At 39.5% G+C, this 26,539-nt stretch overlaps 1 protein-coding gene across 2 annotated transcripts in view; it reads right to left on the bottom strand.

The window, feature by feature from the left end:
* Positions 1-749: 749 nt before the first annotated feature.
* Positions 750-26,539, bottom strand: part of LOC126195184 (juvenile hormone epoxide hydrolase 1-like) — a 60,846-nt gene continuing 35,056 nt past the window's right edge. For both annotated transcript variants that reach the window (XM_049933707.1, XM_049933700.1), the window contains exons 5-7: positions 10,634-10,868; positions 8,315-8,524; positions 750-1,384 (exon numbers count right to left, since the gene is read on the bottom strand). In XM_049933707.1, the coding sequence (XP_049789664.1) occupies positions 8,317-8,524; positions 10,634-10,868 (443 nt within the window). In that variant the 3' untranslated portion in view covers positions 750-1,384; positions 8,315-8,316. The remainder of the gene's footprint in view (positions 1,385-8,314; positions 8,525-10,633; positions 10,869-26,539) is intronic.

Raw genomic sequence — 26,539 nt, 5'->3', positions numbered from 1 at the left:
TCTTGGAGAAAGCAAGAAACAAGCCCATTGTTGTAAATGCAGAGGCATTGTTGACAGTTGGGTACATTTTGTAATGATAAAGTTCATTATTATGATAAAGTGTAGCAGAAAACTACAAAATATTTGATATTAGAGTAATCATACTTATGTTGGGTCATTATGATTTATGACTCACCGACTTAAAATATTTTAAAAGATCTTTACACACACATTTCTCATGCATTTTCAGACAAAAGTAATCAAATTTCATAAAGCTGCTTTAGTATTTAAATAATGAGAACTGAAATTTACAACCAATTTGGATAGCAGAGCCAAACAGTACAGCAGGGTTAAAGGTTATAGCCTATTTTCTCCCACTCTAGAAAGCATTGGGGTGTTCAAAATAAGGCAATGCTTTTTTTAACATTATCATACAAAATAGTAATTTTAAGATGCTGAAAACTCTACAGTTGAAAATTGTATGGTTGGTGGTGACTTAACTATTCTAAATGATATGTAGTTATGAGATAAATGAAAAGGTACTGCTGAGATAAACTGATATTTATCAGAAGAAAAAGAAATTAAAGTAGAAGATAGATGCCTTTTACAGTGCCATATTTCTGTGCCCCAGAATAAAAAAGCATTTAGAAACTTCTACTGCATGACCAAAGAACAAATTTAAACTCCGCAAGCAAATAGCCCATTTCACTCTTTCTTTTATATTAGTGCCATAATAACAAATTGAATAATATACTAATAATACACTGATACACAAAATTCATTTTAAGCTTTATTAAAAATAAAACAATAATACATGCAATGGAAAGCCTTCACTGTTATGGGTATTAAATACCATGATGCACACCACATGAAGCGTTTTCTGGAAGTACACTCATACCATCTCCATTGCGATAAGGAGAAATACTATATGCTGAAATTTATGTTCATGGAGCCTCAATGTGAAGTATTCAAAGCCTCTTTCACATCAATAAATTGTTCACTACATTTATGACAATTTTTTGCGTCACTTCAAGTGTGTGTTGTTTGGCATCATGGAAGGAGAAATACTGAATGTGAGTGTTATCATCCTATTACCCTCTTGCTTTGCATGTTTTCAAGTCTTCAGCACAGATTTTAAGCTTCATTGGTAGCCATGTGATTTGTGATGCCCAGGCAGTGACAGATAAATTGCTATTTTTCATCATTCCCTTCAAAGTTCTTCAAATGTACACCACGATCTACATTATTTACTTTGAGAGAATACTATAATTACCAGAAACATTTTTTTAATACGTGGCGTGTTGACAAATGTTATCAGGTTAACTTCCCCATTCAAACAGAGGAGTTTTCATTAATTTTATGGGAGTATAACAAATCATCTTCCATCACTTTTGACTCTCGTGTTCTGAAACAGAAGAAAAATGAGAATAGACCTACGAAAACAAACATGCACGCACGCACGCACGCACGCACGCATGCACACGCACACGCACACGCACACACTTGTACATTTAAGACTCTCATTTTGAGCTATAAAAAGCAGTTTACAGGAGCTATGTCAATAATTCTACATAGGATATCTAAAACCTGTGCCCTTATTTATTGATGTGCAGAGCTGTATGGTCTTGTTTGTCAATAATATTTGTGTGTGACATGAATGCAACATGATCCCATGCTTCTAATACAGTTATGCACTAAAACTGCACAGAAATTTTGTATGTATATAATTTTAGTAGTATCTCCCAAGTAAACTTTTTTTTGGTTTGAATAATTTGAGCTTATTTATTGTTGGGTAAAGCATGATGGATAAAGTATGAACTCCAGGCAAGCCGCTGTTTTCCAAGTTCATTTTTAAGTGACTTAACTTTACTGCTGGTGTATGCAATCTCAATTCTACAGGACCTATGGAATACAGTGAGCTGATAGATACTTAGATTAGATATTTCTGGTGTTTGCCAGTAATATACCACTCAAGTTCTGTAACAGAATTATTTATAATAGTTTACGAATGAATAACCTGCATTATGTGGACACAAGAAAGTCACATTTCGCGATTCTGTGTCATAGGAATAATGGCACTGGTCTATGCTTGAATGACATACGACACACAGGCTATGGAGCTGTCATTTCATAAGGGATTGTAACATATATATTACTGAAACAACAAAATAGTTTCTACATGCAGAGAAACCATCAGCAGGGCCACTCCATGCCAACTACTCTTATTTCAAGAAAGTTCCCTCATGATTATCACAGATTTTGATGAAATTTTGTGTGAAAATTCACACATGCCAATAAGCATTGGTAAAGCATTATTTCTGACAAGGTAATACTTACAGAGATATAGCCATTTGCTTGTCCCTGTAGTGCAACTTTCAATAATACACCACTGAGTTGAGAGAGAAACCAGGCCATATTGTACAACTACTTTTGGTCTTTTAAGTGAAATAATAATAAAAAAAGATTTCCTGAGCAATTTTCATCCAGATAATTTGAAGCAAAGTTGATAGAAAATATAGCTGCTTGAGAAAATGTAGAGTTTGCCTTTGTATATCTGTAGAAATAATTGCAAGATAATGTAAAATTTTTCATTTATTAAGTTACAAACGAAAGGTCATAGTTCACAAATTGAGGACAAAGTTGATGATTTTTGTAAAAATAGCAAAAATAGGTAATATCAGCTCACTTTTCCAAAATAGTATTTTCTTCAAACTCTTTTAAACTATTTTCGTCAGACAGAACATGTTCTAAAGCACTCAAAAAACTGGATTTGGCTTTGTAATGCAAACATATAAGGTCTTCTAGAACAATGACAAGATGGAGGTGCAAGAAGTCCAAATGAATAGAAATAAAGCTTCAGTATTTTTTTAAAAAAAAGATTTTTTAAAAGACTTTTTATTCAAAAACCACCAAAGCATTCAGCTCTGCAATTTTTTTCTTTTTTTAAATGAAAGGGTATGAAGAATCCAATGAAAGGAGTATTGTTCTCTTTTTTGTGCCTAATAATTTGAGGTAATCCCACTTGCAAACTGTAATTTTTTGGGTTCTGTCCGATCAAACACTGTCCTCAATCAATCAGCACTGCATGTTGAACCATGCCTTGCATGACAAACATGTTCATAGTGAATGTTCAACAGTATTTAATTTTCTAGACACAGGGTATCTAGTGATTTTTTGTTGTGTTCGCTAAGGGTTAAAAGTAAGTCTGTAACTATTTAAAAACCAATTTCACATGGAAAATATCTGTAGGCACACATTTTGTAGAAAACATATCAATACGTACTCTGATAACTGGCTATACTTCTTTTTGTTTCAATCTTGTGGAGCCTTGTTCACACTATTTGCATTTTGCTGTTGTGCTTGCAGCATAGTGAGCGAGTTCTCTTGGCTGAGTGTAGCGCTTTTGTGCTTCAGAAGATCACGCAAGATTTATAATCCATTCTATATTTGTAATAATATCAGTTTTTATTACTTCTGCATAGCATCATAAATTTTTGTTAGGTATTTTATTCCAGTGTTATACAATGTGCATAACTTCATTTAGTTGCAGTTTAGCTGCAATTTGGGCACACAGTGTTTTGCAATTAATACTTTTCTGATTTAATAGAAAGGAGCAGCAATTTTCTATGCAAAAAAAGATGGGTTGAAATTTTTTACAGATTTTAGTGACTGCAAACAAGAACTACTAGCCTGGCAGTCACTCTGAAGCAAAGTTGGGCAATATACCCCAAGTTTGCTTGCACTATGAAGCTCTTTTGCTGACTCAATATGAGAGTTGATAAAAAAAATGCTGTAATCTGCTGGAAAATGGAATCATAACATAAAGACATGAATTCAGTCAGATGATGCTGAAACAGCTTGAGCTCTGATGATGAAGCAGCAGCAGCTCGTTCATATCAATGCCAGGTCAGAAAATTCATGCAGCTTGCAAGACCACATTAATTAAATACATTGAGTCAGATTTATCACCCTCATCATCACAGTGTATCATCAATTTTTGCCTGTTATTGATATTTATCCTAGAAAATATTTGTCCTGGGAATTCCAAGACTGTATCAAAATCTCTATAGTAGTTCCTGAGACTAGCGCAGATATACAAAAAGAAGTGAACAGCTGACTTCAATTTGTATATGTAGAGAGAGAGAGAGAGAGAGAGAGAGAGAGAGAGAGAGAGAGAGAGAAGCTTTAGAAAAAAAAAATATTTACTTACTAAAATATGACTGCGACTTACATTTTACTTTCGCGTTCAACAACGTTTGTCTATAATACTTTTGATGGAAGGTGAATGCAATGTATGTTCAATGCCAAAAGATTTTTTATGTGATATAATTACAATTTAACAAGTTTCAGGTTTTTTACTTTGCATGTACTGTGAAACCTTCCTTCTTGCTGAATTTCATGACTCTAGGTCAAGGGAGTAGCCTATAGTTTCTAGCAACTGAGTGTGAGAGTACCAAAATATGTGATATAAATGAATGAATCTTTTGATTGCATTGACTTACAAGCTTAAATTATTTACATCGCCAAGGGACAATATGTGACATAAATTTGAACTTGATACATCAACCTGTTCCAAAGAAAAATGGGTCTTGAAAAATGGACAGACAGAGGGATAAAATTTTTTTCATGTGATGTAATTATAAAAGAAAAATTTTTGGATTTTTTTCCTTTACTTGCATTGTGAAACCTTGCTTTTGCCAAATTTCATGATCCTAGGTCAACGCGAAGCACCCTATAGGTTTTGATGAGTGCGTTTTTTAGTGTAAAAATATGTGACATAAACGTCTGTATCTTTTGATTGAAGTTATTTTAAAGCTTAAAATTTTTACACCTCCAAGGGGCCATAGACCTTAATATAGGACATAAATTTGAACACACGTCTGCCTGAGAGGAAGGTTTCTTAAGAGTGAGTGAGTGAGTCTGTCAGTCAAATGAAAAACAAAGGGATCTGATATAAGAGTTCTGTTTTTACAGACTGAGGCACAGAACCCTAAAAAATGGTAAAGCATGCTCGAAAGATTAAGTAGGGAAAGGCATTTTAGCACCCACTGAAAATCAACAAGAAAGACAATTATCAGCAGAAGACAGTGGATTTTAATTGTTTTTGAAGATTATGAATTTAGCAGATCATTCCATGGAAAAAGGGCGCAAGACATTTAGACTTACAAGCACAAAGACATACATGCAAAAAAGTTTGCTGCTGTGCAATCTACGGGAAATGTATGTGTGCTACTAGAAATGAAATGGGTCACAAAAAGGGTTCTAAAAATTTTGCGACCTTACCAAAATAGAGAGTAACAGTTAGATCAGCTGGAATGAATGCAGTTTGTGATAGTGTAGTTCACCAGAATGCTAAGCTTATAGTTAATAGAGCAGCAATAAGGGAATATTATAACAATTTTCTCAACAAGGCAATTTGCTGTTAGGAAAGTAAAGAACGCATGCTGTATAGCTGTCAAATGTGTCCTTGATCAGAAACTGTATCATCTGCAGTTGCCAGCTATTTCATGGATTGTAATCCATATGATGTTATTGTGTAAAAGCAATGGATCCATTACAAAGACACAGTTTACAAACAAAGCTAATGACCATGGATGGAGTTAATGAAGAAGTAGCAACAAAATGTTGGTGTCTGTCATGTTATCAGGACATTTTTCTTCTGACAATGCAGTATAGTTTTCCTTGTGATATTGAAATATGCTCACTATTTTTATTTACTTGAATTTAGCATATTTCGTGACAGCACCTTTTCCGTTAAATGTTTGTAACATGATATTTGTCTTTTTGTGTTGGCTTCAGTCGTCTAGAGAAAGTATGATTTCACAATGCTGTTTCATCGGCTTCAGAAATGACCTGGTTCAATGCGTTTGCCTCATTTTTGGTGCTTCAAATACCATTTCTTCGAATGTGGTTCCTTCTTGATGTTTATATAAAAAAGTAGTAACATAATTCATTTTTCCTGTTCACTTGTAAATTATTATAACGGCGACCTGCACATTGTTCCACTGTCACACACAAACCCAGAGTTCACTGCCGACTGACTACGGTCAAAGACGACTCCAGCATCAAAGACATTTTACACAACACACAAGCTTCCACTTGTAACCAGTCTCTTTGATATTCTTCGTCACATCTACTAATATTACTCAATATGCTGTCACTCTCAAACATATAAGCAAATTAGCATGAAATAAGGCAAATTACAATTCACAAAAAAAAAAAAATATTCTGACAAAAATATAAGAGAACATTTACAACTTCCCTCATTAGATTTGGTATCGACAAATCAGGCAGGAAAACACACACACACACACACACACACACACACACACACACACACACACACACACACACACACCTCCCAGATCCATTACAATATGCAACATCAAATTTATGAAACCTCTAAAAAATTAAAGTCACTTGGAGGCTTTGAGTAAAAATAAGCTTAGGAGCCTACAAGAGATCTCTTCTAGCTCTGGCCTGGGACACTTAAGTAAATGTATGATCAGTCATGGGACCCTGTGGAAACAAACCTTTATCAGGCTAGGATCCTGTGGCAAAGAAATTCACCCATGGTAGCTGTTGCACAGCTACTGAACCTGGTCTTCTTGTGATGGGGATGCTGATTTTCCCACTTTAAAACAAACCAACAGCGGTTAAGCAACTGTGGTCCATAGCAAAACATTTATACAATTTTTCATCAGTACACTTACATTCCACATAAACTGCAAACACAAAATATGCTGTACTTTAAACCAGAATTAAAAGAGTGTATCAATAAAGTCTGTGACGAAAGCTCGTGACCAAGCCATAGGCCTGAATGCACATGGACTGCAGCCTTTCTTCGCCACGCCACTGGGAGTGAGAGGGTGGTGCACCTGTTGGCCCTGCCATCTTTCACCCCCAGAAAAGATGCTCGGTGCTTGTCCGACAGCAGGTAGAGTGAAGTTGGCCCCATTCCTAGGACTGGAATGAGGACAAATCCACTCGCCTATTCATGCCTGTACCAAGGACCTCCAAGTTTGGAGTCTAGTGCTCTACCCACTTAAGCACCATACATTAGTAGCACTACATGCACTATATGCATTCAAAATCCTCATTAAGATGACTCATTTAAAGAAAGAAAAAGGGGGGGGGGGCACAGGCATACTGCTATGAACTTCACCAAAATTTACACATTGTGGTAATGGTGTAAAACTGAAGGCAGTTTACAGGATTTGTGTTGTAGCTGTTCTGCAACAGTTTTACAACAATGATATCCAGTGCCTTGTCAATGCAAATTTAAATTTTGAACCTTAAAACTAGTTTAATTCTGTTGATACTACAGCAGAAAAACTGGATGAAATAACTCATGATGAGTGATTACATAATACAGCCCTTTCCCCTTTTCTTTGTAGTTTTCCAAGTTGTTCTGACTTGAGCTCATATGGTCTTCATTACGAATTTTGATATTACCTTCTCTAGGGTATACTAAACAATTGTAAAACATAATAAAAAGGAGGTCAGATTTAATTTGAGTGCCAGCACAATACGGACACATTATCGCTTTGGCCCCAGTTTGTCACTCATTTTTAGTGCCTCATATGCTTACATTGCAAAATGAAACCTGCTGTTTTAGGTTGTTTGGTACATGGTTTTGCTAATAAAAATAATGTAAAAGAGTTTGTAGAAAATACTTTCAGTAGAAGAGGGCTAAAAATACCTGTTTTTGCCATGTTTGCAAAAATCATTAACTTTGCCCTCAATATGTCAACAACTGGGAAACAGTAGCAGAACACAATTTACTTTGTAGACCTTCTGTTGGTAAACAAGAAGTTTCAGTTTTCTTCTGCAGTTACTACAGGAGATTTAATTTTGTATTTTTTCCAAGCGGCTATTTTGATGGCCAACTACTGTTTATTATACATACGAAAATTGATCACCAAATATTTTCTTATTATTTAAGAGAGGACAAAGATTTGTACAAAATGGCCTAGTTTTGTTTCTTTACAGAAAATATTGCCCAAGATAATGTCTCAAAGTTGCCAAAAAACTGAAAGCTGTGCTGTATGGTCAAACAAATGACTAAACAAAGTAATCTCAAATACATTTTTACTTTATGCAAGAATCAATTTTCCTGCTATTTTACCACTAGAGCAGCTTTTTGTATACAATTAATTATTTTGCCACATATAGAAAAAAGGTTATAACAGACAACTGATGTTTTATCAAGAATGGGAGGGTGCATATCATACATAAGTATCATTAACTTGATTTGTGACAATATTCTGGCCAAATTATACAATTTAGGCAATGAAAATAATAAACATAACAATTCAGGATCAGTTTTCCTTACCATCATTTTGCAATAGTTCTCAGTTTCTTTACAAATTGCCATATATCATCGGCTAATAATTGTGGCTCCTCAAAAGCGAGAAAATGTCCTCCAGCTTTCATGTGAGAAAAATGGATCAAGTTGGCGTACTTGTCACGAAGTAGTGATTCAGACAAATACATAAGTTCATTGGGAGCATTTGTGCATCCACTGGGGACAGCTGTTGGTATGCTGAAAACAGAAGACAAATGGTCATGAATTTTTTTTTCCAGTGTAATAAACACAAAATAAATTCTGAGGCATACAGTTTTCAGGCAATGTATATATTTTATTCGAAGCTTTCAGACCATTGATAGATACAGGCAGGTAACTCAAGAGTCTTGGTTCAGAGGAACCATATCACAGCAGGTGGGTCACAGTCAAACTGTGGTACGAGTTATCTACCCCTGCTTTTCGACATTCTTGAATCAACCACTATTTTGTTCCCAAAGAAGGAACATAGAATTTCCTACAGCTAGGAGTAGTATTTCCTACTTTTGGATGTGTCTCTTGATAATATCTGAAACTTCATTTCCTGAGGTAAATTTCATTTGCTGAAGATGCATTTCGTTTCCTGAAAGTAAAAACTAGTCAGCCATTAAGCTTCCTTGTAATTAAAAAATCAACACAAAAAGGTACTGTGAACCAAACTTTTCAGTTAATATTAATGTCTTGCAAAGATGTAATTTCAAGTACTGTCATACTAGATTTCTGCTTCGACAAATATTGAAGAGTTCTTGAATGAATAGCTCTTGCATTAGGTCAGAATAAATTACAAAAACGTGGAAAACAAAAATCAGTATTGTCTCAATAATCTGAGGCCATCTCCAACTGAATAGTAGCACTCTTATTGCATTGCATCATTTACTGTGACAAAATGTGTACAGTCACACAACAACTAGATCAAAGAATGCACTTTAGTCCAGTGTGCCCACTGGAGTGTTTAACATACAATATGCATTGATATCAAGTGGGACAAGATTGCACTTAAGACACACTGATGAAAAGGACTTACAGCACACTACTGGTGAATTTAGTCCTACAAGAGTAAGGAAACAGGCAAGAATAAAATGAAACATTATGGCTGCTAGTGATTCAATTAACACACCACTTGGAATTATGTATAATTCTGCAAGCACTTCAAATAACACAATTAATACAGTTGTACATTTGCTGTTGCAACTATTTCACAGTGTAGCAACAATCTCTCAAATTGTGGCAGACATCTTCCTACCCATGATTCACTTGTTTGCCTTGTTAACTCTCTCATGAGAGGAGGTGCTATATTCAAAATGGTGCACTGTTATTTGCAAGGAACAAAGCTCACATTTCGTCGATAAATCTGCAATTTTCACACCAAAAGAAGATACACCACATGTTGAAAAACACAATGAAAGTACAATATTTACAAGCAACAAAGTTATCACTTGTGTGTCTGATATGTTACTGAATACTTTGAATTCCCTGAAAGGCACATACAAATTACATTTGGTGCACTGTGTTCTTGTACTTTGTGTACAACCTGTTTTTAGAATGAGATTTTCACTCTGCAGCAGGGAGTGCACTGATATCAAGCATCCTGGCAGATTAAAACTGTGTGCCAGACCAAGACTCGAACTTGGGAGCTTTGCCTTTGTCAGGCAAGTGCTCTACCCACGCATGACTGACGACCTATCCTCACAGCTTTACTTCTGCCAGTACCTTGTGTCCTACCTTCCAAACTTCACAGAAGCTCTACTGCAAAACTTGCACAACTAGCACTCCGGCACACAGTTTTAATCTTCCAGAAAGTTTCATATCAGCACACACACTGCTGTGGAGTGAAAATCTCATTCTGGAAACATCACCCAGGCAGTGGCAAAGCCATGTCTCTGCAAATCCTTTCTTCCAGGAGTGTTAGTTCTGCAAGTTTCGCAGGAGAGCTTCTGTGAAGTTTGGAAGGTAGGAGACGAGATACTGGTGGAAGTAAAGCTGTGAGGGTGGGTCACGAGTCATGCTTGGGTAGCTCAGATGGTAGAGCACTTGCCCATGAAAGGCAAAGCTCCCAAGTTCGAGTTTCGGTCTGGCACAGTTTTAGTCTGCCTGGAACTTTCAATTTGTTTTTCTACAGCGTCTTGCAAACACCAAATGATCAGCTTTGGGCCAGTGTGAGTGTTGATCAAGATTTATGTCTAAACGAGGTGGAGCAGCAGGTCCGTACTTTATGTCACTAAGTCTGCCAAAGCACAAAGTTACAGCAATGTCAGGGGACTGCTGTATTTATTTTGAGTTTGCTTATTTTTGAAAAATATTTTAAATCACCTGTCTAATTCTAATTCCATTTGAGCTTTGGTGAAAGTTTCACTGTATAATCTTGCTGAGGTTGTGATTGATCCTGTTACCCAATACATCATTATATTATCCAGTAATTTTGTAAGAGAGAACTTCTTGGTGAGACCACCATCTGACAACGATTTCCATGCTGGGTTAGTCCATGTTGAAAACTTTTCCAATATATATGCTGCTAAACCAGCTGGAGAATCCCTCAGAGCAACTCCTGAAATTGTAGAAATATTTTTCAGGAAAAATTCAACAACAACTGTATTTTCTATCATCACGCATAACACAGCAGAATTTTTCCTAATCAAACAATATAACTATCTCAAAATATCAACAGCTTTCTAAAAATGTTTCACATGTTTATTATTATTATAACTGATTTTGACCCCACTGGGAGTTAGGAAAACTCAGTAGCTCTCAATACACTCCCTCAGAAATGGGTGGGTGAAAAGATAGATTCAGGGCAATCCCTTGCCTTTGGGGTGAGAAACTGCCCCAAAAACACAGAAGAATCAGCAATGATCAACAACATGAGGATGCAGAACCAATGGAAACCATGGCATAAACACACACGATGTGTATCCACAGGGCATGTAGTCTGTAACTGAAAAGTGTCATGACAATCAGTCCATTGGCAAAAGATTCTGGATTATTCCCTAATTCAGATGTCTGGGAGGAGTCTACCAAGGGGGAGATGACCATGAGAAAAAGATGGTATAAGCAACCAAAGGATAACATTCTATGAGATGGAGCATATCAAAAGTTTGAATGTAGTAGAAGAGAGAAAAAGTATCAAAAAGGAAATGCAAAGGCTCAACTAGATATAGTGGGGGCCAATGAATTGAAACACAAAGAAAATAAGAATTTCTGGTCAGATGAATACAGGGTAATACCAACAACCGCAGAAAATAGTATAATAAAGTGTAGGAGTTGTTATGAATAGGAAAGTAAGATAGGGAATGAGCTACTGTGAACATATCAGTGATATGGTTCTTCTTGTCAGATTTGACAAAAGCCAACACCGCCAGTGATACTTCAGGTACATATGCCAATGTTCAAAGCACAAGATGAAGAAGCAGAGAAAGTATATGAGTATACTGAACGTGTACTTTAGTATGTAAGGGGAGATGGAACTATCAACCATGGGGGACTGCAATGTGATTTTAAGGGAAGGAATAGAAGGAAGGGTCAAGCAAGAATATGGGTTGGGCAATAGGAATAAAAGAGGAGAAAGACCGAGTTCTGCAATAAATTTTACATGATAATAGCTGATACTCTGGTCAAGACTCACAAGAGGAGGAGGTATGCTTGGAAAAGATCTGGAGACACGGGAACATTTCAAATGGATTACATTACAGTGAGCCGGAGATTCCAAAACCAGATACTGGATTGTAAGGCACACACAGGAACCAATATACCCCCAGATCACTATTTAGTAATGATGAAGAGCAGACTGGAGTTTAAGATAATTGTGTGGAAGAATTACTGTGGAAAGTAGTGAGATACCGAAGTACTGAGGAATTATGAGGTGCATTTGAAGTTCACTATGGATGTGGATACTGTGATAAGGAATACCACAGTAGGCAGTTAGGTTGAAGAAGAGTGAATATCTCTATAGTTAGTCACACATAGGTAAAAGGAAGGTAATCCCTGGGTAACAGAAGGAATACTTCAACTGAGTGACGAAAGGAGCAAGTACAAAAAATGTTTGGGGAAAGACAGGAATATAACAATAGAAATCACTCAGGAATGAAACAAATAGGAACTATAGGGTAGCCAAGGTGAAATGGCTGCAAGAGAAATGAGAAGAAGCTGAAAAAGAAATGATCATCAGATGGACTGACTCTGCACGACAAAAAGTGAAAACAATCTTAGGTGGATTAAAAGCAAAGGTGTTAACATTAAGAATGCATCTAGTGTTGTCGACGGTGGTGGACCCCCAAGCCAGACTTGGTAGTGAAGGTGCGGGCGCATTCAGGGCATTCGTGTGCTGTTTCTTGTACAGGACACTCAGCAGGTTCGGTTGGCTAGGAAGGCACTGGAGTAGCTGGGTTGGCACCTCCAAGAGGGCCAATTCCCCTGTTTTCTGTATTTGCTGCCCCCAACTAGAAAGGATACAATGTGAGGGGCGGGCTGATAATACCCCCCCCCCCCTCCCCCCAAGCCACCAGTGCGGTCTTCCATTCAGCGAGATCAGTGGGGCCACGTGTAGTGGGGAAGACCACAGGTGAGGAGATGCTAAGAGGGCTAGGCCCATGTATTGCGCATCATTCATCCTGTAACTACAACCCAAAGAAGGAGCCTCACAGCAGTGGCCTGGCCGCAGCAAGACCAGGCTTCAGGAAGCAAACTCCAGCTGTAGGCGAGTCACCGCTGTTTGCCTACCTTAAGAGTGTCATAGTTACTCCCACCAAAGACATCAACTTCCACCCCCATATCTCCTCCTTGGGAACTTTAATGCACACCACCCCCAATGGGGGAGTGCCACTTTGGACAGGTAGAGGTCTAATAATTGACAAATTTATGACGGACTTTGATTTGTCTCACCTTAATGACGGTTCCCCTACCCACTCCAGTGCCACTCATGGCACCTTTCCTGCTACTGATCTTATGATCTCCTCCCCTTGACATGGGAAGGCCATCTCCTCACGACGACAGAGCAGGTCAGCCCTCTCCGAGTCTGCCACCATCTGGGGGCAGCACCAGTGGGTTGTCGACACCAGTCATCTTCTCTTTGGGTACGACTTCATCAATGCCATCTGTGCCTGCATCAACGCCTTGCCTTCCAAGGCGCGACACAAGTCACAGGTGTGAGGCTGACAACTGATGCCACGAGGGCTGCAGGGCCTTCAAGACTGCCAATTACATCATCCAGGCTTGCGGACAAATGCACGGGTCCTGTGTGAAACGTCATGATCCTGTTGTGAAGTACCTTGCACGTGGACACATGCAAAGGGGCTTTGATGCCTCGGTGGAGCCCCAGTTTCGAATACTAGAAGGAAACTGCTAGCCTGACATCATCGTGGTCAAAGACGGCCAAGGCCTGCAAAGTCGACGCCCAGGGATGGCGACCACCTCTGGCTTGACTGGTGCCACCAGCAGAAGGCGGTAAAGTACAATATGCTGTCTATCAGGTGTGCTGTGCTCGATCTGTGTCCTGGCATTGAGAGCGTCACCTATTCGTCGGCCACCTTGAATTGGAGGGGAACATAGTCCCACAGTCTGTGAGCAACCTCCTGAAGTCTGGCTTCTAGGTACAGGAGTTCTCCATCATCTCATCCAGAGTGATGATGCTGTGCTGTGCATCGTTCACGATCTTTGAGCGAATGACGGCACATCAGCCGATGCCCAGGGCTGGCGTTGGGTAGAGTGCTTGCGTGTCTCTCCCTTACTCCTGGGGTATGCCACAGGAGCGATAACATCTTTATTCCTATTTTCATGTTCTCCTCTTATTTTGTAAATTGTCTATGTTTATCTTTCTATGTAATATATACATTTGAGGTGTGTCACCCAATGTAAGCTCCCACTGCGGTGGTGGTACTGGTGAGGTACTGTACACTTGTGTACCATTTTCATTTCATATACATATGTATTAGTCCTTTTGGAATAAAGATGCCTTTAATAGCTTTAATAGACAGTTCAACATAAGGCAGTGGCCTACCTGGTGGGAGGTAGACATTGCAAACAGTGATTTCTGGAGTCGTTTGCACACTAACCACTATTGAATCCAGGTTGGTATGAAGGCGGATCCAGTCACCCATGACGTCGGTGTGAACCAAAGTGCAGACCCTTCCAGATGCTACCCCAGGGTGGTTCTGACAGAATGTCTGCTAGCCATGAAATGTTGGAGAGTGGACATCACGGAAGTGCGTTTCTTGAAAAGCAAGAAAGATGCAGAATAGGTCACAAGGCATTGTACTTCCGGTAGGCAACGATAATATCCATTGCAATTCCACTGGATTATCGTGTGGTGAGAGTCCAGGTGAGACATAAAGAAAGTGAGGGGAGATCATGTCACTTGGTCGGTGGTCATCTCTGGTGACACTCATAAAAACAGTGTCTGATTCAGGATGGGGCAACGAAGCCAGCCCATGCTATCCTGATATGTTAAGTGGAACCCAGAAATCCACCACTCGATGGCGCAAGTCAAGGAATCTGCAGCCTACATGGTCACGGAATCGCCTGAGCCTCTGATTCAGGCCCTCCACTGGGCTCTGCACTAAAAGACCACAGTTGGTTCTATCGACAATGCTGCAGATGGTGAGCTCCACCTTAATCTCACAAGCAAGACTGGCAGTCTTTACCATTTCCACTAGCCGCCTGAAACCAGACACAGTCTCCTCCAATCCAAAGCAACACACGTCATTGGTACCAACAAGAGCCATAACCTGCAGCTGGCTGCACCCTGTGCTCTTCATGGCATCCAGAATGATTTCCCTCAGTATGCACACGGAGTGCACACTGGCTTTCTTCCCCTCCTCGGCAACCCTGTTCCTAAGGGGCCCCATTATGCGCCTAATGTTGGAGCTCCCAACTACCAGCAAACCCACCCTCTGTGAATGCCCAGACCTTGTGGACTGAGAAGCTTACCCTGGAACAGGGTGTACAACTGCATCTGGCTTCGAGGCTTCGTTAGTCACAGATAAAGCCAGAAACCTGTTTATCAAATGAACTGAGGCGACCCTACGATTGGCCCCTCAAAGTTTTGGTGTAGGTAACGAGGCGGGTGATGAGGGGAAGTAACTGGGGCAAAGATAGAGGACAGATTTACAGGGTGAAGTCCATCAAAATTCTTCTGGGCCTCAGAGTAGCTGAGATGGTCAAAGATCTTTATTTCCCGAATTCTTTTTTCCTTCATGTAAACTGAAGACTCCGGTGAGTGGGAAGAATGGAGACCAGAGCAGTTTGCAGTCACGTGGTGGGATGCAAGGGCTTCCCACGTGAAAGGGGTGGCCACAGTCGCTACAGATGGGAGTGGCCTCACATTGCGAGGACATGTGACTGAACTTGAGGCAACGAAAGTGAAACATGGTAGGTGGAATGTACAGTTTCACGTCACATCTGCGCACCATTACCCTGACCTTCTTGGGCAGGGTATGGCCCTCAAATACCAAGAAGAAAGTGCCAGTGTCTACACGATGATCCTTAGGGCCTCTCTGGACAAGATGAATAAAATGAATGCCACATCATTCCAGATTAGCCCTAAGTTCATCATCGGACTGGAGGAGAAGGTCCCTATAGAAAATTACACCCTGTGTCTTTTCGAATGAATTGTGAGGAGCAATAGTCACAGGCATGTCTCCTAAGACATGAGGGAGGGCTGACTGACTGGCTGAAGTTGTCTTTATAAGGAGAGAACCAGATCTCATCTTGCTTAATGACTCAGCTTCACTGAACTTATCCTCAATATGTTCCACAAAGAAAAGAGGCCTGGTGGCAGCAAAAGTCTCCTCATTGTGACGAAGCAAGCTGGGAAAATTTTTACTTCCCCTCTTGTTTTGTCATCTGCCTCCTTAAAATTCATTTTTTAAATTTTAACTCATTACCATTAACAAATGTGGATAGACTCTTCATTTTCATAAAAGGGAAAGTTTAGCCCTCAGTTTTAAGGAATATAAACCCCAGATTTAATTTTGTGCTCTGTTTTATGAATGTAATTTATTTTCTAATTTATTTTGATTATTACTAGTTAGTATTTTTCATTATAGGGCGAAATCAGTAGTTGTCTTAACTTAAATTCTATTGTTGACATATAAACAAATATAAATTCTGTACCAATTATAGACATTTGGAAGACGAAATACTAGTAATCTTAAAGTATCTATTTAGCTCTATTCATAAACATGTTAGCAAAGCCAGCCCTTAATTAATTCAAAAGTAATTAATAGTTTTGTCCAAAGTATTGTTTGCATAACAATACCTGTTAATTTCATCATTAAACAAATTATTAGACTTATTCCTCATAGAAATAGAAACTGTTAAAAAAGAACGAATTTTTTGATGTATTCAGTAAATTTAATCTGTTAAGTTTTAATTGTAATTCCTGTAAATTTAACTTCGAACAAAGTGTAGTTTTGGCCCCTATTATTGTGAGGACATATAATGGCCCGATTTTTGGTCATGAGACAGTCAGTCCACGGCCAAGTTTCAGACAAGGAACCTGTGTTGGTTAGAACGACAACAATGCATCAACTTAACAGTGTAGTAAGTGTTACACAATTAGACCGTGTGCAAAAATGACAGTGTTTGATTCGTATGTACCTTTCTATTTTTCAAGAACTGTGAACTTTGTGGTTAGGCTTTTAGTGCTCGTAGATGTTCAACAGTAAACTATTGTAGCAGTATGTGGATGGTTCACCTGCTAACTATTAATGAGGCTTATCAAATGTTAAACAATAGTGCACTGGTCATATAACTATGTAATATTGGGGGTTGTGAAAAGTGAAAGTAAAAGACAGTGAAACGCAACTGTGCCTCTGTCAGCAACATCATTTAAAGTAGTGTGTTGTACTTCCACAGCCCATTTTTCAGCCGGTGTAGCAACGCAGTACGTCGACACTGAGGACAACAAATGAAGAAATAAATAAAGCAGGCAGAAACGCTACAACGTCAGTGCGTGCTAGTATAGAACAGGAACCATGGAAAGGGTTTTGCACCAAGCCAGCAGGCCTGGCTCTCCTCCCAGGAGGGGTAGCTAAGAAGAGTAAGACCAGGAATGCAGAAGCAGGAACTGAGACAGAACTATGTTGAGGAAGAGATGTGGCCGCAGAATAGTGACCAGAGAGTTTAACATGTTTCATGTGCCAAATGTCTGCCCTGGTACCACTCACACTAAATGCCCTGGTACCACTCACACTAAATGCCCTGGTACCACTCTCACTAAACAGGGGCTCTCCTTGTGAGCACTGCCCAGCAACAGCAGGACAGTGGTTGCCGGGAGTTCTGATGCCCCGAAAAGATGGGCAACCACCCCTAGGCTTGCACAAGGCTGTAACAATGCAGGTACCAGCAGTGTGATCCCTGTGGTGTCAGGGGGCTCAGCCAGACGAGCACATAACAGCCACACCACATGGTTTGGCTATAGAGTTGGTGGTCTAGCAAGGAGACGAAAGGGCTGCGGAGGAGGACGGGGGGGATGGACAAGGGGGAGAAGAACCCACGCCAAAGACGCTAGGGAAGTCAGAAGGATAGTCGGGCCGACATAAAGAAGAACACCAAAAGAGGGAAAAGAAGGGGGAAAGGGAAAGGCACAGGAGCAAGGACAGGGACAGGGAACAAGAAGGGATGATAAAGCAGCCCGGAAAAGAATAAAGGCTGCAATAGCTCAGGGACCTGTGTGCACCACACATGTACGCACGAAAGAGCTTTGGCTCCCTGTGGGGGTGGGGAGATAAAGATAGGAAATTAAAGAGATGGGACCTTCTATAGCTTGACAGAACCAGAGGTTTCTGATGGTTTCAGATGGGGCATTAGGCAATGGTTGACTAGAACAGGGGGAAGGAATACAGTAAAAGACAAATGGGTAGCTTTAAGAGATGAAATAGTGAAGGCAGCTGAGGATCAAATAGGTAAAAATCACTGGATAACACAAGAGATATTGAATTTAATTGATGAAAGGAGAAAATATAATAATGGAGCAAATGAAGCAGGTGGAAGGGATTACAAACATTTAAAAAATGAGATTGACAGTTAGTGCAAAATGTCTAAGCAGGAATGGCTAGATGACAAATGCAAGGATTTAGAAACATGTTTTACTATGGGAAAGGTAAATATTGCCTAAGGGAAATTTAAAGAAACCTTTGGGGAAAAGAGAAGTGGCATATGAATATCAAGAGCTCAGATGAAAAACCAGTCCTAAACCATGAAAGCAAAGCTGAAAGGTGGAAGTAGTATATTAAGTGTCTATACAAGGGAGATGAGCTTGAAAGCAACATTATAGAAAAGGAAGTGGACATAGATGAGATGGGAGATATAATACTGCAAGAAGAATTTGACAGATCTCTGAAGGATGTAAGTCAAAACAAGGTCCTAGGGGTAGATGATATTCCTTCTTACTACTGATAGCGTTGGCAGAGCCAGTCACGACAAAACTCTTTCATCCAGTGTGCAAGATGTATCAGACAGGTGAAATACACTTAAAGCTTAAGAAGAATTTAATAATTCCAATTGTAAAGAAAGAAATTGCTGACAGGTGTGAATATTACTGAACTATCAGTTTATTAAGCCATGGTTGCAAAATACTAACACAGATTCTTTACAGAAGAATGGAAAAACTGGTAGAAGCCAACCTTGGGGAATATCAATTTGGTTTCTGAAAAATGTAGAAACACATGAGGCAATACTGACCTCATGATTTATGTTAGAAGATAGGTAAAGGCAAACCTATGTTTACAGCATTTGTAGACTTGGAGAAAGCTTTTGACAATGATGATTAGAATAGTCTCTTTGAAATTCTGCAGGCAGCAGGAGTAAAATACACAGGGTGAAAGGCTATTCACAGCTTGGACGGAAACCAGAGGGCAGTTATAACAGTCAAGGGGCATGAAAGGGAAGCAGTGGTTCAGAAGGGAGTGAGATATGGTTGTAACCTATTGCCAATGATATTCAATTTGTCCATTGAACAAACGGTAAAGGAAACAAAAGAAAAAAATTGTAGAAGGAATTAAAGTTCAGAGAAAAGAAATAAAAACTTTGAGGTTTGCCAATGATATTGTAATTCTGTCAGAGACAACAAAGGACTTGGAAGAGAAGTCAAATGCAATGGACATTGCCTTGAAAAGAGAATATAAGACGAACATCAACAAAAGCAGAACAAAGGTACTGGAATGTAGTTGAAAGAAATAAGGCGAGGCTATGATAATTAATTTAAGAAATGAGACACTTAAAGTAGTAGATGAGTTTTCTTATTTGGACAGCAAAATAACTGAAGATGGCCGAAGTAGAGATGATGTAAAACGTAGACCAGCAACACCACAAATAGCATTTCTGGAGAAGAGAAACTTGTTAACATCAAATTTAGATTTAAGTGTTAGGAACTCTTTTCTGAAAGTATTTGTCCAGAGTGTAGCCACATATGGAAGTGAAACATGGATGATAAACAATTTAGACAAAAGGGGGATATAAGTTATCAAAATGTGGTGCTGCAGAAGAATGTTGAAAATTAGATGGGTAGATCATGTAACTAATGACGAGGTACTGAACAGAAATGAGACAGGAAATTTGTGGCACAACTTGACCAGAAGAAGGGATTGGTTGACAGAAGACATTCTGAGACATCAAGGGATCACCAATTTAGTATTGGAGGGAAGTGTGGGGGTTAAAAATCATAGAGGAAGATCAAAAGATGAACACAGTCAGCTGATTCAGAAGGATGTCAGTTGCAGCAGTTATATGGAGATAAAGAGGCTCACAAAGGATAGAGTAGCATAGAAAGCTGCATCAAACCACTCTTTGGACTGAAGACCACAACAACAACAACAACAACAACAATAACAAGAATCAAAGGGAACAATAAGATTGGAGAATATGCTTGAAGTGCTTGGATTAAAAAGGATGTAAGACAAGGATGCATCCTTTTTTCCCTGCTATTCACTCTACATACTGAAGAAGCAATACTAGATATAATAGGAAAGTTCAAGAATGGGATTAAAATACAGGGTGAAGGGATATCAATGATAAGATTTGCTGCTACCTTCAGTGGAAGAGAAGAAAAATTATGGGATCTGTTGAATGGAATGAAGAGTCTAGTGAGTACAAAATTGGGACTGAAAATAAACCAGAGAAAGACAAAGGTAATGAGAAGTAGCAGAAATAAGAATAATGAGAAACTTAACATTGAAATTGTTAGTCACAAAGTGGATGAAGTTAAGGAATTCTGCTACATTGGAAGCAAAATAACCAGTAATGGATGAAGCAAGGAGGACATAAAAAGGATACTGATATCAAAAATAGGTCTTAATTTGAGAAAGAGATTTCTGAGAATGTATGTCTGGAGCGCAGCACTGTATGGTAGTCAGTCAAGGACAGTTGAAAAACTGGGACAGGAGAGAAGCAAAGTGTTAGAGATGTGGTGTTGCAGAAGAATGTTGAAAGTCAGGTGGACTGATAAGGTAAGGAATGAAGTGGTTCTCCAGAGAATCGGTGAAGAAAGGAGCATACGGAAGACATTCACAAGAACAAGGAACATGGTTATATGACATGTGTTAAGGCATCAGGGAATAACCTCCATGGTGCTAGTGGAAACTGTAGAGGGTAAAAACTGTAGGCAGGACAAAAGATGGGATTACATTAGCAAATAGTTGAGGACATAGGGTGCAAGTTTACTGAGAGAGACCCCCAGGACTTTCTGCAGTGATCAACAATCATGTTCGATCAACTGTCACGGGCGCCTGCAATTCAGGTGCTCTGATTTGAGACTGCTTTATTCAGATAATTGTTTCATCCTCATTTTGATGACCAAGAAATATATCTAACTATTTTTGTTCATGGAGTAATTCTGACTAAATCAACAACAATTATAAAAAAAAATATTTGAAGAATTCATGAAACATTGTGGCTGATGATTCTGTCCACTTTGAAAGATTATAAATCATGTGACCCATTGAAAGTAAACAACTGTTTGTCTGCCTGAAGGGTTATATTCATCACCTCGAAGAAAAATTCAACATGCATGTCCCATGCAACACACACTGGTTGCAGTATACAGTTGCATTTGAGTCAGTGCCCAGCTAATGAAGACAAAGACCTGAAATAATGTTTTCTGTCAGTCAAGTAAGTGGGTTACTCAACAACCATGAATTGCTCATCAGACTGCTGTTAAACTTATCCTAAAATGTCTTCAAGCTACAAGAGGCAAGGGTATTAAATTTAGTGTTAGTAATTATTAACTTCATGTGTATCTAGATTCTGATTTTGCTGCAGATATCTATGTTCATCATTCAACAATAGGCCATATCGGTATCCTGACTGCAGGACCTGTTACCTGATCATCTTGCAAGCAAAAATGTGGTGCCAGGTATACATCAGAAGCAGAGTATGTTGCAGCATCTGATGCAAAATCACCTGGATTTGTAAATTCTTACAGGGGCTTGGTGTCAATGTGGAATAACCAACTCAGCTCCGACTGTCCATACAGTGAATTACAATTAATGAAAAACAATGAACATCACACAAGGAATAATCACATTGACAGTAAGTTCCATTACATTCATGAAAAAATAAATGATGGTTCCATTCTTGCTTCTTAAGTTAAATCACTTCAACTGGCAGACGTGTTTACAGAAACCCTTTCAAAAAAAATTTTCAAACAAATTGCAAATCAGCAACTGTGTCTTCAAAATCTCCAAGCAAGATTGGGAGTGCTGCAGGTATACATATAATAGAGGGAAACATTCCATGTGGGAAAAATATATCTAAAAACAAAGATGATATAACTTACCAAACGAAAGTGTTGGTATGTTGATAGACAAACACACACACAAAATTCAAGCTTTCGCAACCAACGATTGCTTCGCCAGGAAAGAGGGAAGGAGAGGGAAAGACGAAAGGATGTGGGTTTTAAGGGAGAGGGTAAGGAGTCATTCCAATCCCGGGAGCGGAAAGACTTACCCTAGGGGGAAAAAAGGACGGGTATACACTCGCGCACACACACACATATCTATCCGCACATACACAGACACAAGCAGACATTTGTAAAGGCAAAGAGTTTGGGCAGAGATGTCAGTCGAGGTGGAAGTAAAGAGGCAAAGATGTCGTTGAAAGACAGGTGAGGTATGAGCGGCGGCATCTTGAAATTAGCGGAGGTTGAGGCCTGGCGGATAACGAGAAGAGAGGATATACTGAAGGGCAAGTTCCCATCTCCGGAGTTCTGACAGGTTGGTGTTAGTGGGAAGTATCCAGATAACCCGGACAGTGTAACACTGTGCCAAGATGTGCTGGCCGTGCATCAAGGCATGTTTAGCCACAGGGTGATCCTCATTACCAACAAACACTGTCTGCCTGTGTCCATTCATGCGAATGGACAGTTTGTTGCTGGTCATTCCCACATAGAAAGCTTCACAGTGTAGGCAGGTTAGTTGGTAAATCACGTGGGTGCTTTCACACGTGGCTCTGCCTTTGATCGTGTACACCTTCCGAGTTACAGGACTGGAGTAGGTGGTGGTGGGAGGGTGCATGGGACAGGTTTTACACCGGGGGCGGCTACAAGGGTAGGAGCCAGAGGGTAGGGAAGGTGGTTTGGGGATTTCACAGGGATGAACTAAGAGGTTACGAAGGTTAGGTGGACAGCGGAAAGACACTCTTGGTGGAGTGAGGAGGATTTCATGAAGGATGGATCTCATTTCAGGGCAGGATTTGAGGAAGTCGTATCCCTGCTGGAGAGCCACATTCAGAGTCTGATCCAGTCCCGGAAAGTATCATGTCACAAGTGGGGCACTTTTGTGGTTCTTCTGTGGGAGGTTTTGGGTTTGAGGGGATGAGGAAGTGTCTCTGGTTATTTGCTTCTGTACTAGGTCAGGAGGGTAGTTGCGGGATGCGAAAGCTGTTTTCAGGTTGTTGGTGTAATGGTTCAGGGATTCCGGACTGGAGCAGATTCGTTTGCCATGAAGACCTAGGCTGTAGGGAAGGGACCGTTTGATGTGGAATGGAGGTACTGTTGCTTGTTGGTGGGTTTGATGTGGACGGACGTGTGAAGCTGGTCATTGGACAGATGGAGGTCAACATCAAGGAAAGTGGCATGGGATTTGGAGTAGGACCAGGTGAATCTGATGGAACCAAAGGAGTTGAGGTTGGAGAGGAAATTCTGGAGTTCTTCTTCACTGTGAGTCCAGATCATGAAGATGTCATCAATAAATCTGTACCAAACTTTGGGTTGGCAGGCCTGGGTAACCAAGAAGGCTTCCTCTAAGCGACCCATGAATAGGTTGGCGTACGAGGGGGCCATCCTGGTACCCATGGCTGTTCCCTTTAATTGTTGGTATGTCTGGCCTTCAAAAGTGAAGAAGTTGTGGGTCAGGATGAAGCTGGCTACGGTAATGAGGAAAGAGGTTTTAGGTAGGGTGGCAGGTGATCGGCGTGAAAGGAAGTGCTCCATCGCAGCGAGGCCCTGGACGTGCGGAATATTTGTGTATAAAGAAGTGGCATCAATGGTTACAAGGATGGTTTCCGGGGGTAACAGACTGGGTAAGGATTCCAGATCAACACCGTCAACCCATTACATGCAGTCTCCCATCCTTCATCAAAGACACCAACCACTTTCTCGAACGCCTGGAATCCTTATATATATTTTGCATTTGATGTATTTTTTATCTTCTGCAATTTATTCCACTGCATACCCTTTCCCTGTTACCACTGTTAATTCTGATGTTTTGTGTTCAAGTGCTCTTTTATCCAACGAATCTCATTCATCATAAGACATTATAACTTGATTGCATTTAGTCCAACAGTGTGATATCAGAATATATCTGAGATATCTGTCCCATAGAACAGAAATTTTGTGGTAAATCATAGTTTAGAGTGAGCCTAATTCACTTGTTCATTGGGTACAGAACCTAATAGGCACTCTTGTCAGGCTCTTGGGCCTGCTTGACATTCAGAAATTTCATTTAATTTTCACCACTCGTGGTACTGATTATTATACCATTTACCTTCATTTCAATTATGTAACCAAGAATGTAAAATAAGTCAACTCGAAACAAAGGAAATTGTGTAATTCCAGTATGAGAAAACATTGGGTGAGTTAATGGAATGGTTATCAAGATAGCTACATAAAACAGATTGTCTCCTATAAGAACTGTCACAACAGCTCAAACAATGTTTGTCAAGGCAGCAACGCTATGTTTCACGTGCAAGCAGCCTTGTTTCTTGGCCTCTGCAAAGAATTACAATGACTTTTATCATATGCTACAATATTGTTTTAGGTTTGGTACAAGACCATCTGGCTTTGAACTAGGAAATTTAACTACTTCTTCGCAGTATATATTAACTACTGTATCACTGTGTATTTATTCCTTAATGAATTTTTTTGAGAATTAGCACTTTTTTTTTCAAACTAACATCATTTTGAGGAATCCATACTAGAACTAAGAATAATCTACATAAAGATTCAAACTCACTATGATTCAGAAAGCTGTCCATTATTAAAGAACATACAACTTGCCAGCAGTCATAAGAGGTTTAGGTCCTAAAAAAATACATTTTAAGATAAATCTAGAAGATCTATTGGTGGCCATCTCCTCGTATGACAATTTGTTTCAGTCCTGGCAGGAATTGCTGTTGTCAGTGAATAGAGATCCACTTCAACCAGTTTTTGAATGAACATTGTCAAGGGAACTGCATGCATTGGTCATTTGGAGTCTGGTACCTACCAAATGCACTGGTCACAGCAACACATGAAATGGCACATCTTCAAAGGGTACAACAATACAGAAACTGGGCATCAACAAGTATTAACAACAGTACAACTGTATGGGGTACTAAAAATTTTTTTTTTGACTGGATTGAGAATTTTTCTTAATAAGGAAAACACATGGTTAGTCACTGACATAAATAGAAGGAACTGTCTGGCAAACAATAATAATAGTAGCCTCAGACTTTTGGCAGATAATGCAGTTATCTATAATGAAGTGCCACCTGAATATGCTACCCAAATATTCAGTTATATATTGATAAGATTTCACAGTGTTGCAAATATTAGCAACTGGTTTTAAATGTTCAATCAGATATGTAAAATTGTGCACTTCAAAAAATGAAAAAACATAGCATCTGTAGCTACAATATCATTGTGTCGCAACTGGATCAGTTAACTCACACAAATACCTAGATGTAACAATTTGTGGGGGTATGAAATGAAACCATCACATTTTCTAGTCATATGAAACTGTGAAACAGCAGATCTTCTAATGTAATTTGCTTGCTGTTATATATCAACTACACTTGTAGGCTGCCGCTAAAGGTAGAGCTTAATATGGTGTCCATTCATAGTAAAGCATCCTTCTGTCATGGATCTCAGGGATTAGGCACACACTGAAAAACTCTAGGTTGGTCACAGATGTGCTGGCAGCTATTGTTTGTGTGTTCCTGTAGTGTATGTACATCATTAATGGGGCTTGCATAAACCAAAGATTTCTAGTGACCCTAAAAACTAAAAATCCAAGGGATTGTCATTGGGGGAGCAAGCTGGCCAATGTACTTGACCTTCTCGACCTGTCCTTTGCCCATTAAATGTCTGTGTGAGGACTTCACAGATGTTTTGGAGAAAATGAATCACACTACCTGTCTTTCATCTGGTACTGGATTTGCATCAGGACTGCATGTTGGTTATGAAAATTAAGAATCCCATCTTATGTGAAACCAACTTTGTCCATGAATTGTATCTTTATTGTGAAAAGTGGATCTTCGCCACATCTTTGCTACAGCCACTGGCAGAACTGCATTCTGGCAGGATGATGTTTTGGCCTTAGGGCTGTAAATGATGCTGGTATACCAACTAGTCATGCATGGTTTCTCAGAAAAAGACAGTGATTAACTCTGATAAATGCTGAAATTCTATGCACACTGATTCCAGGATCTTCTTCGACTTGCTGCAGTTCTCATTCCTCCACAACAAAAATATGAATGGTGCGAAGTCTGTGGTGATTTGCTCTTACTGGAAATGATGGCTCTTAAGTTATGCATTTTAAAACCCACATTGGTCTTGTTTTGGTAAACACTACTATCTTGGAAAACATGGCAACCTATTTTTTTAACACCCCATATACAATACCCTCTGTCATGCATTTCACATTGGTCTGCAGGTATGCATGCAGACTTAAATAAATTTCCTAATGTGTATGCCGAGAACAATCCCATCTTCCATGATGACAACAAACATGTCTACAACCTCTCACACAT

The sequence above is a fragment of the Schistocerca nitens genome, chromosome 1 (assembly GCF_023898315.1).
Source record: "Schistocerca nitens isolate TAMUIC-IGC-003100 chromosome 1, iqSchNite1.1, whole genome shotgun sequence".
In the NCBI taxonomy this organism is placed as follows: Eukaryota; Metazoa; Arthropoda; class Insecta; order Orthoptera; family Acrididae; genus Schistocerca; species Schistocerca nitens.
The sequence above is the reverse complement of the archived record's forward strand: the minus strand, read 5'-3'. Positions and strand labels throughout refer to the sequence as shown.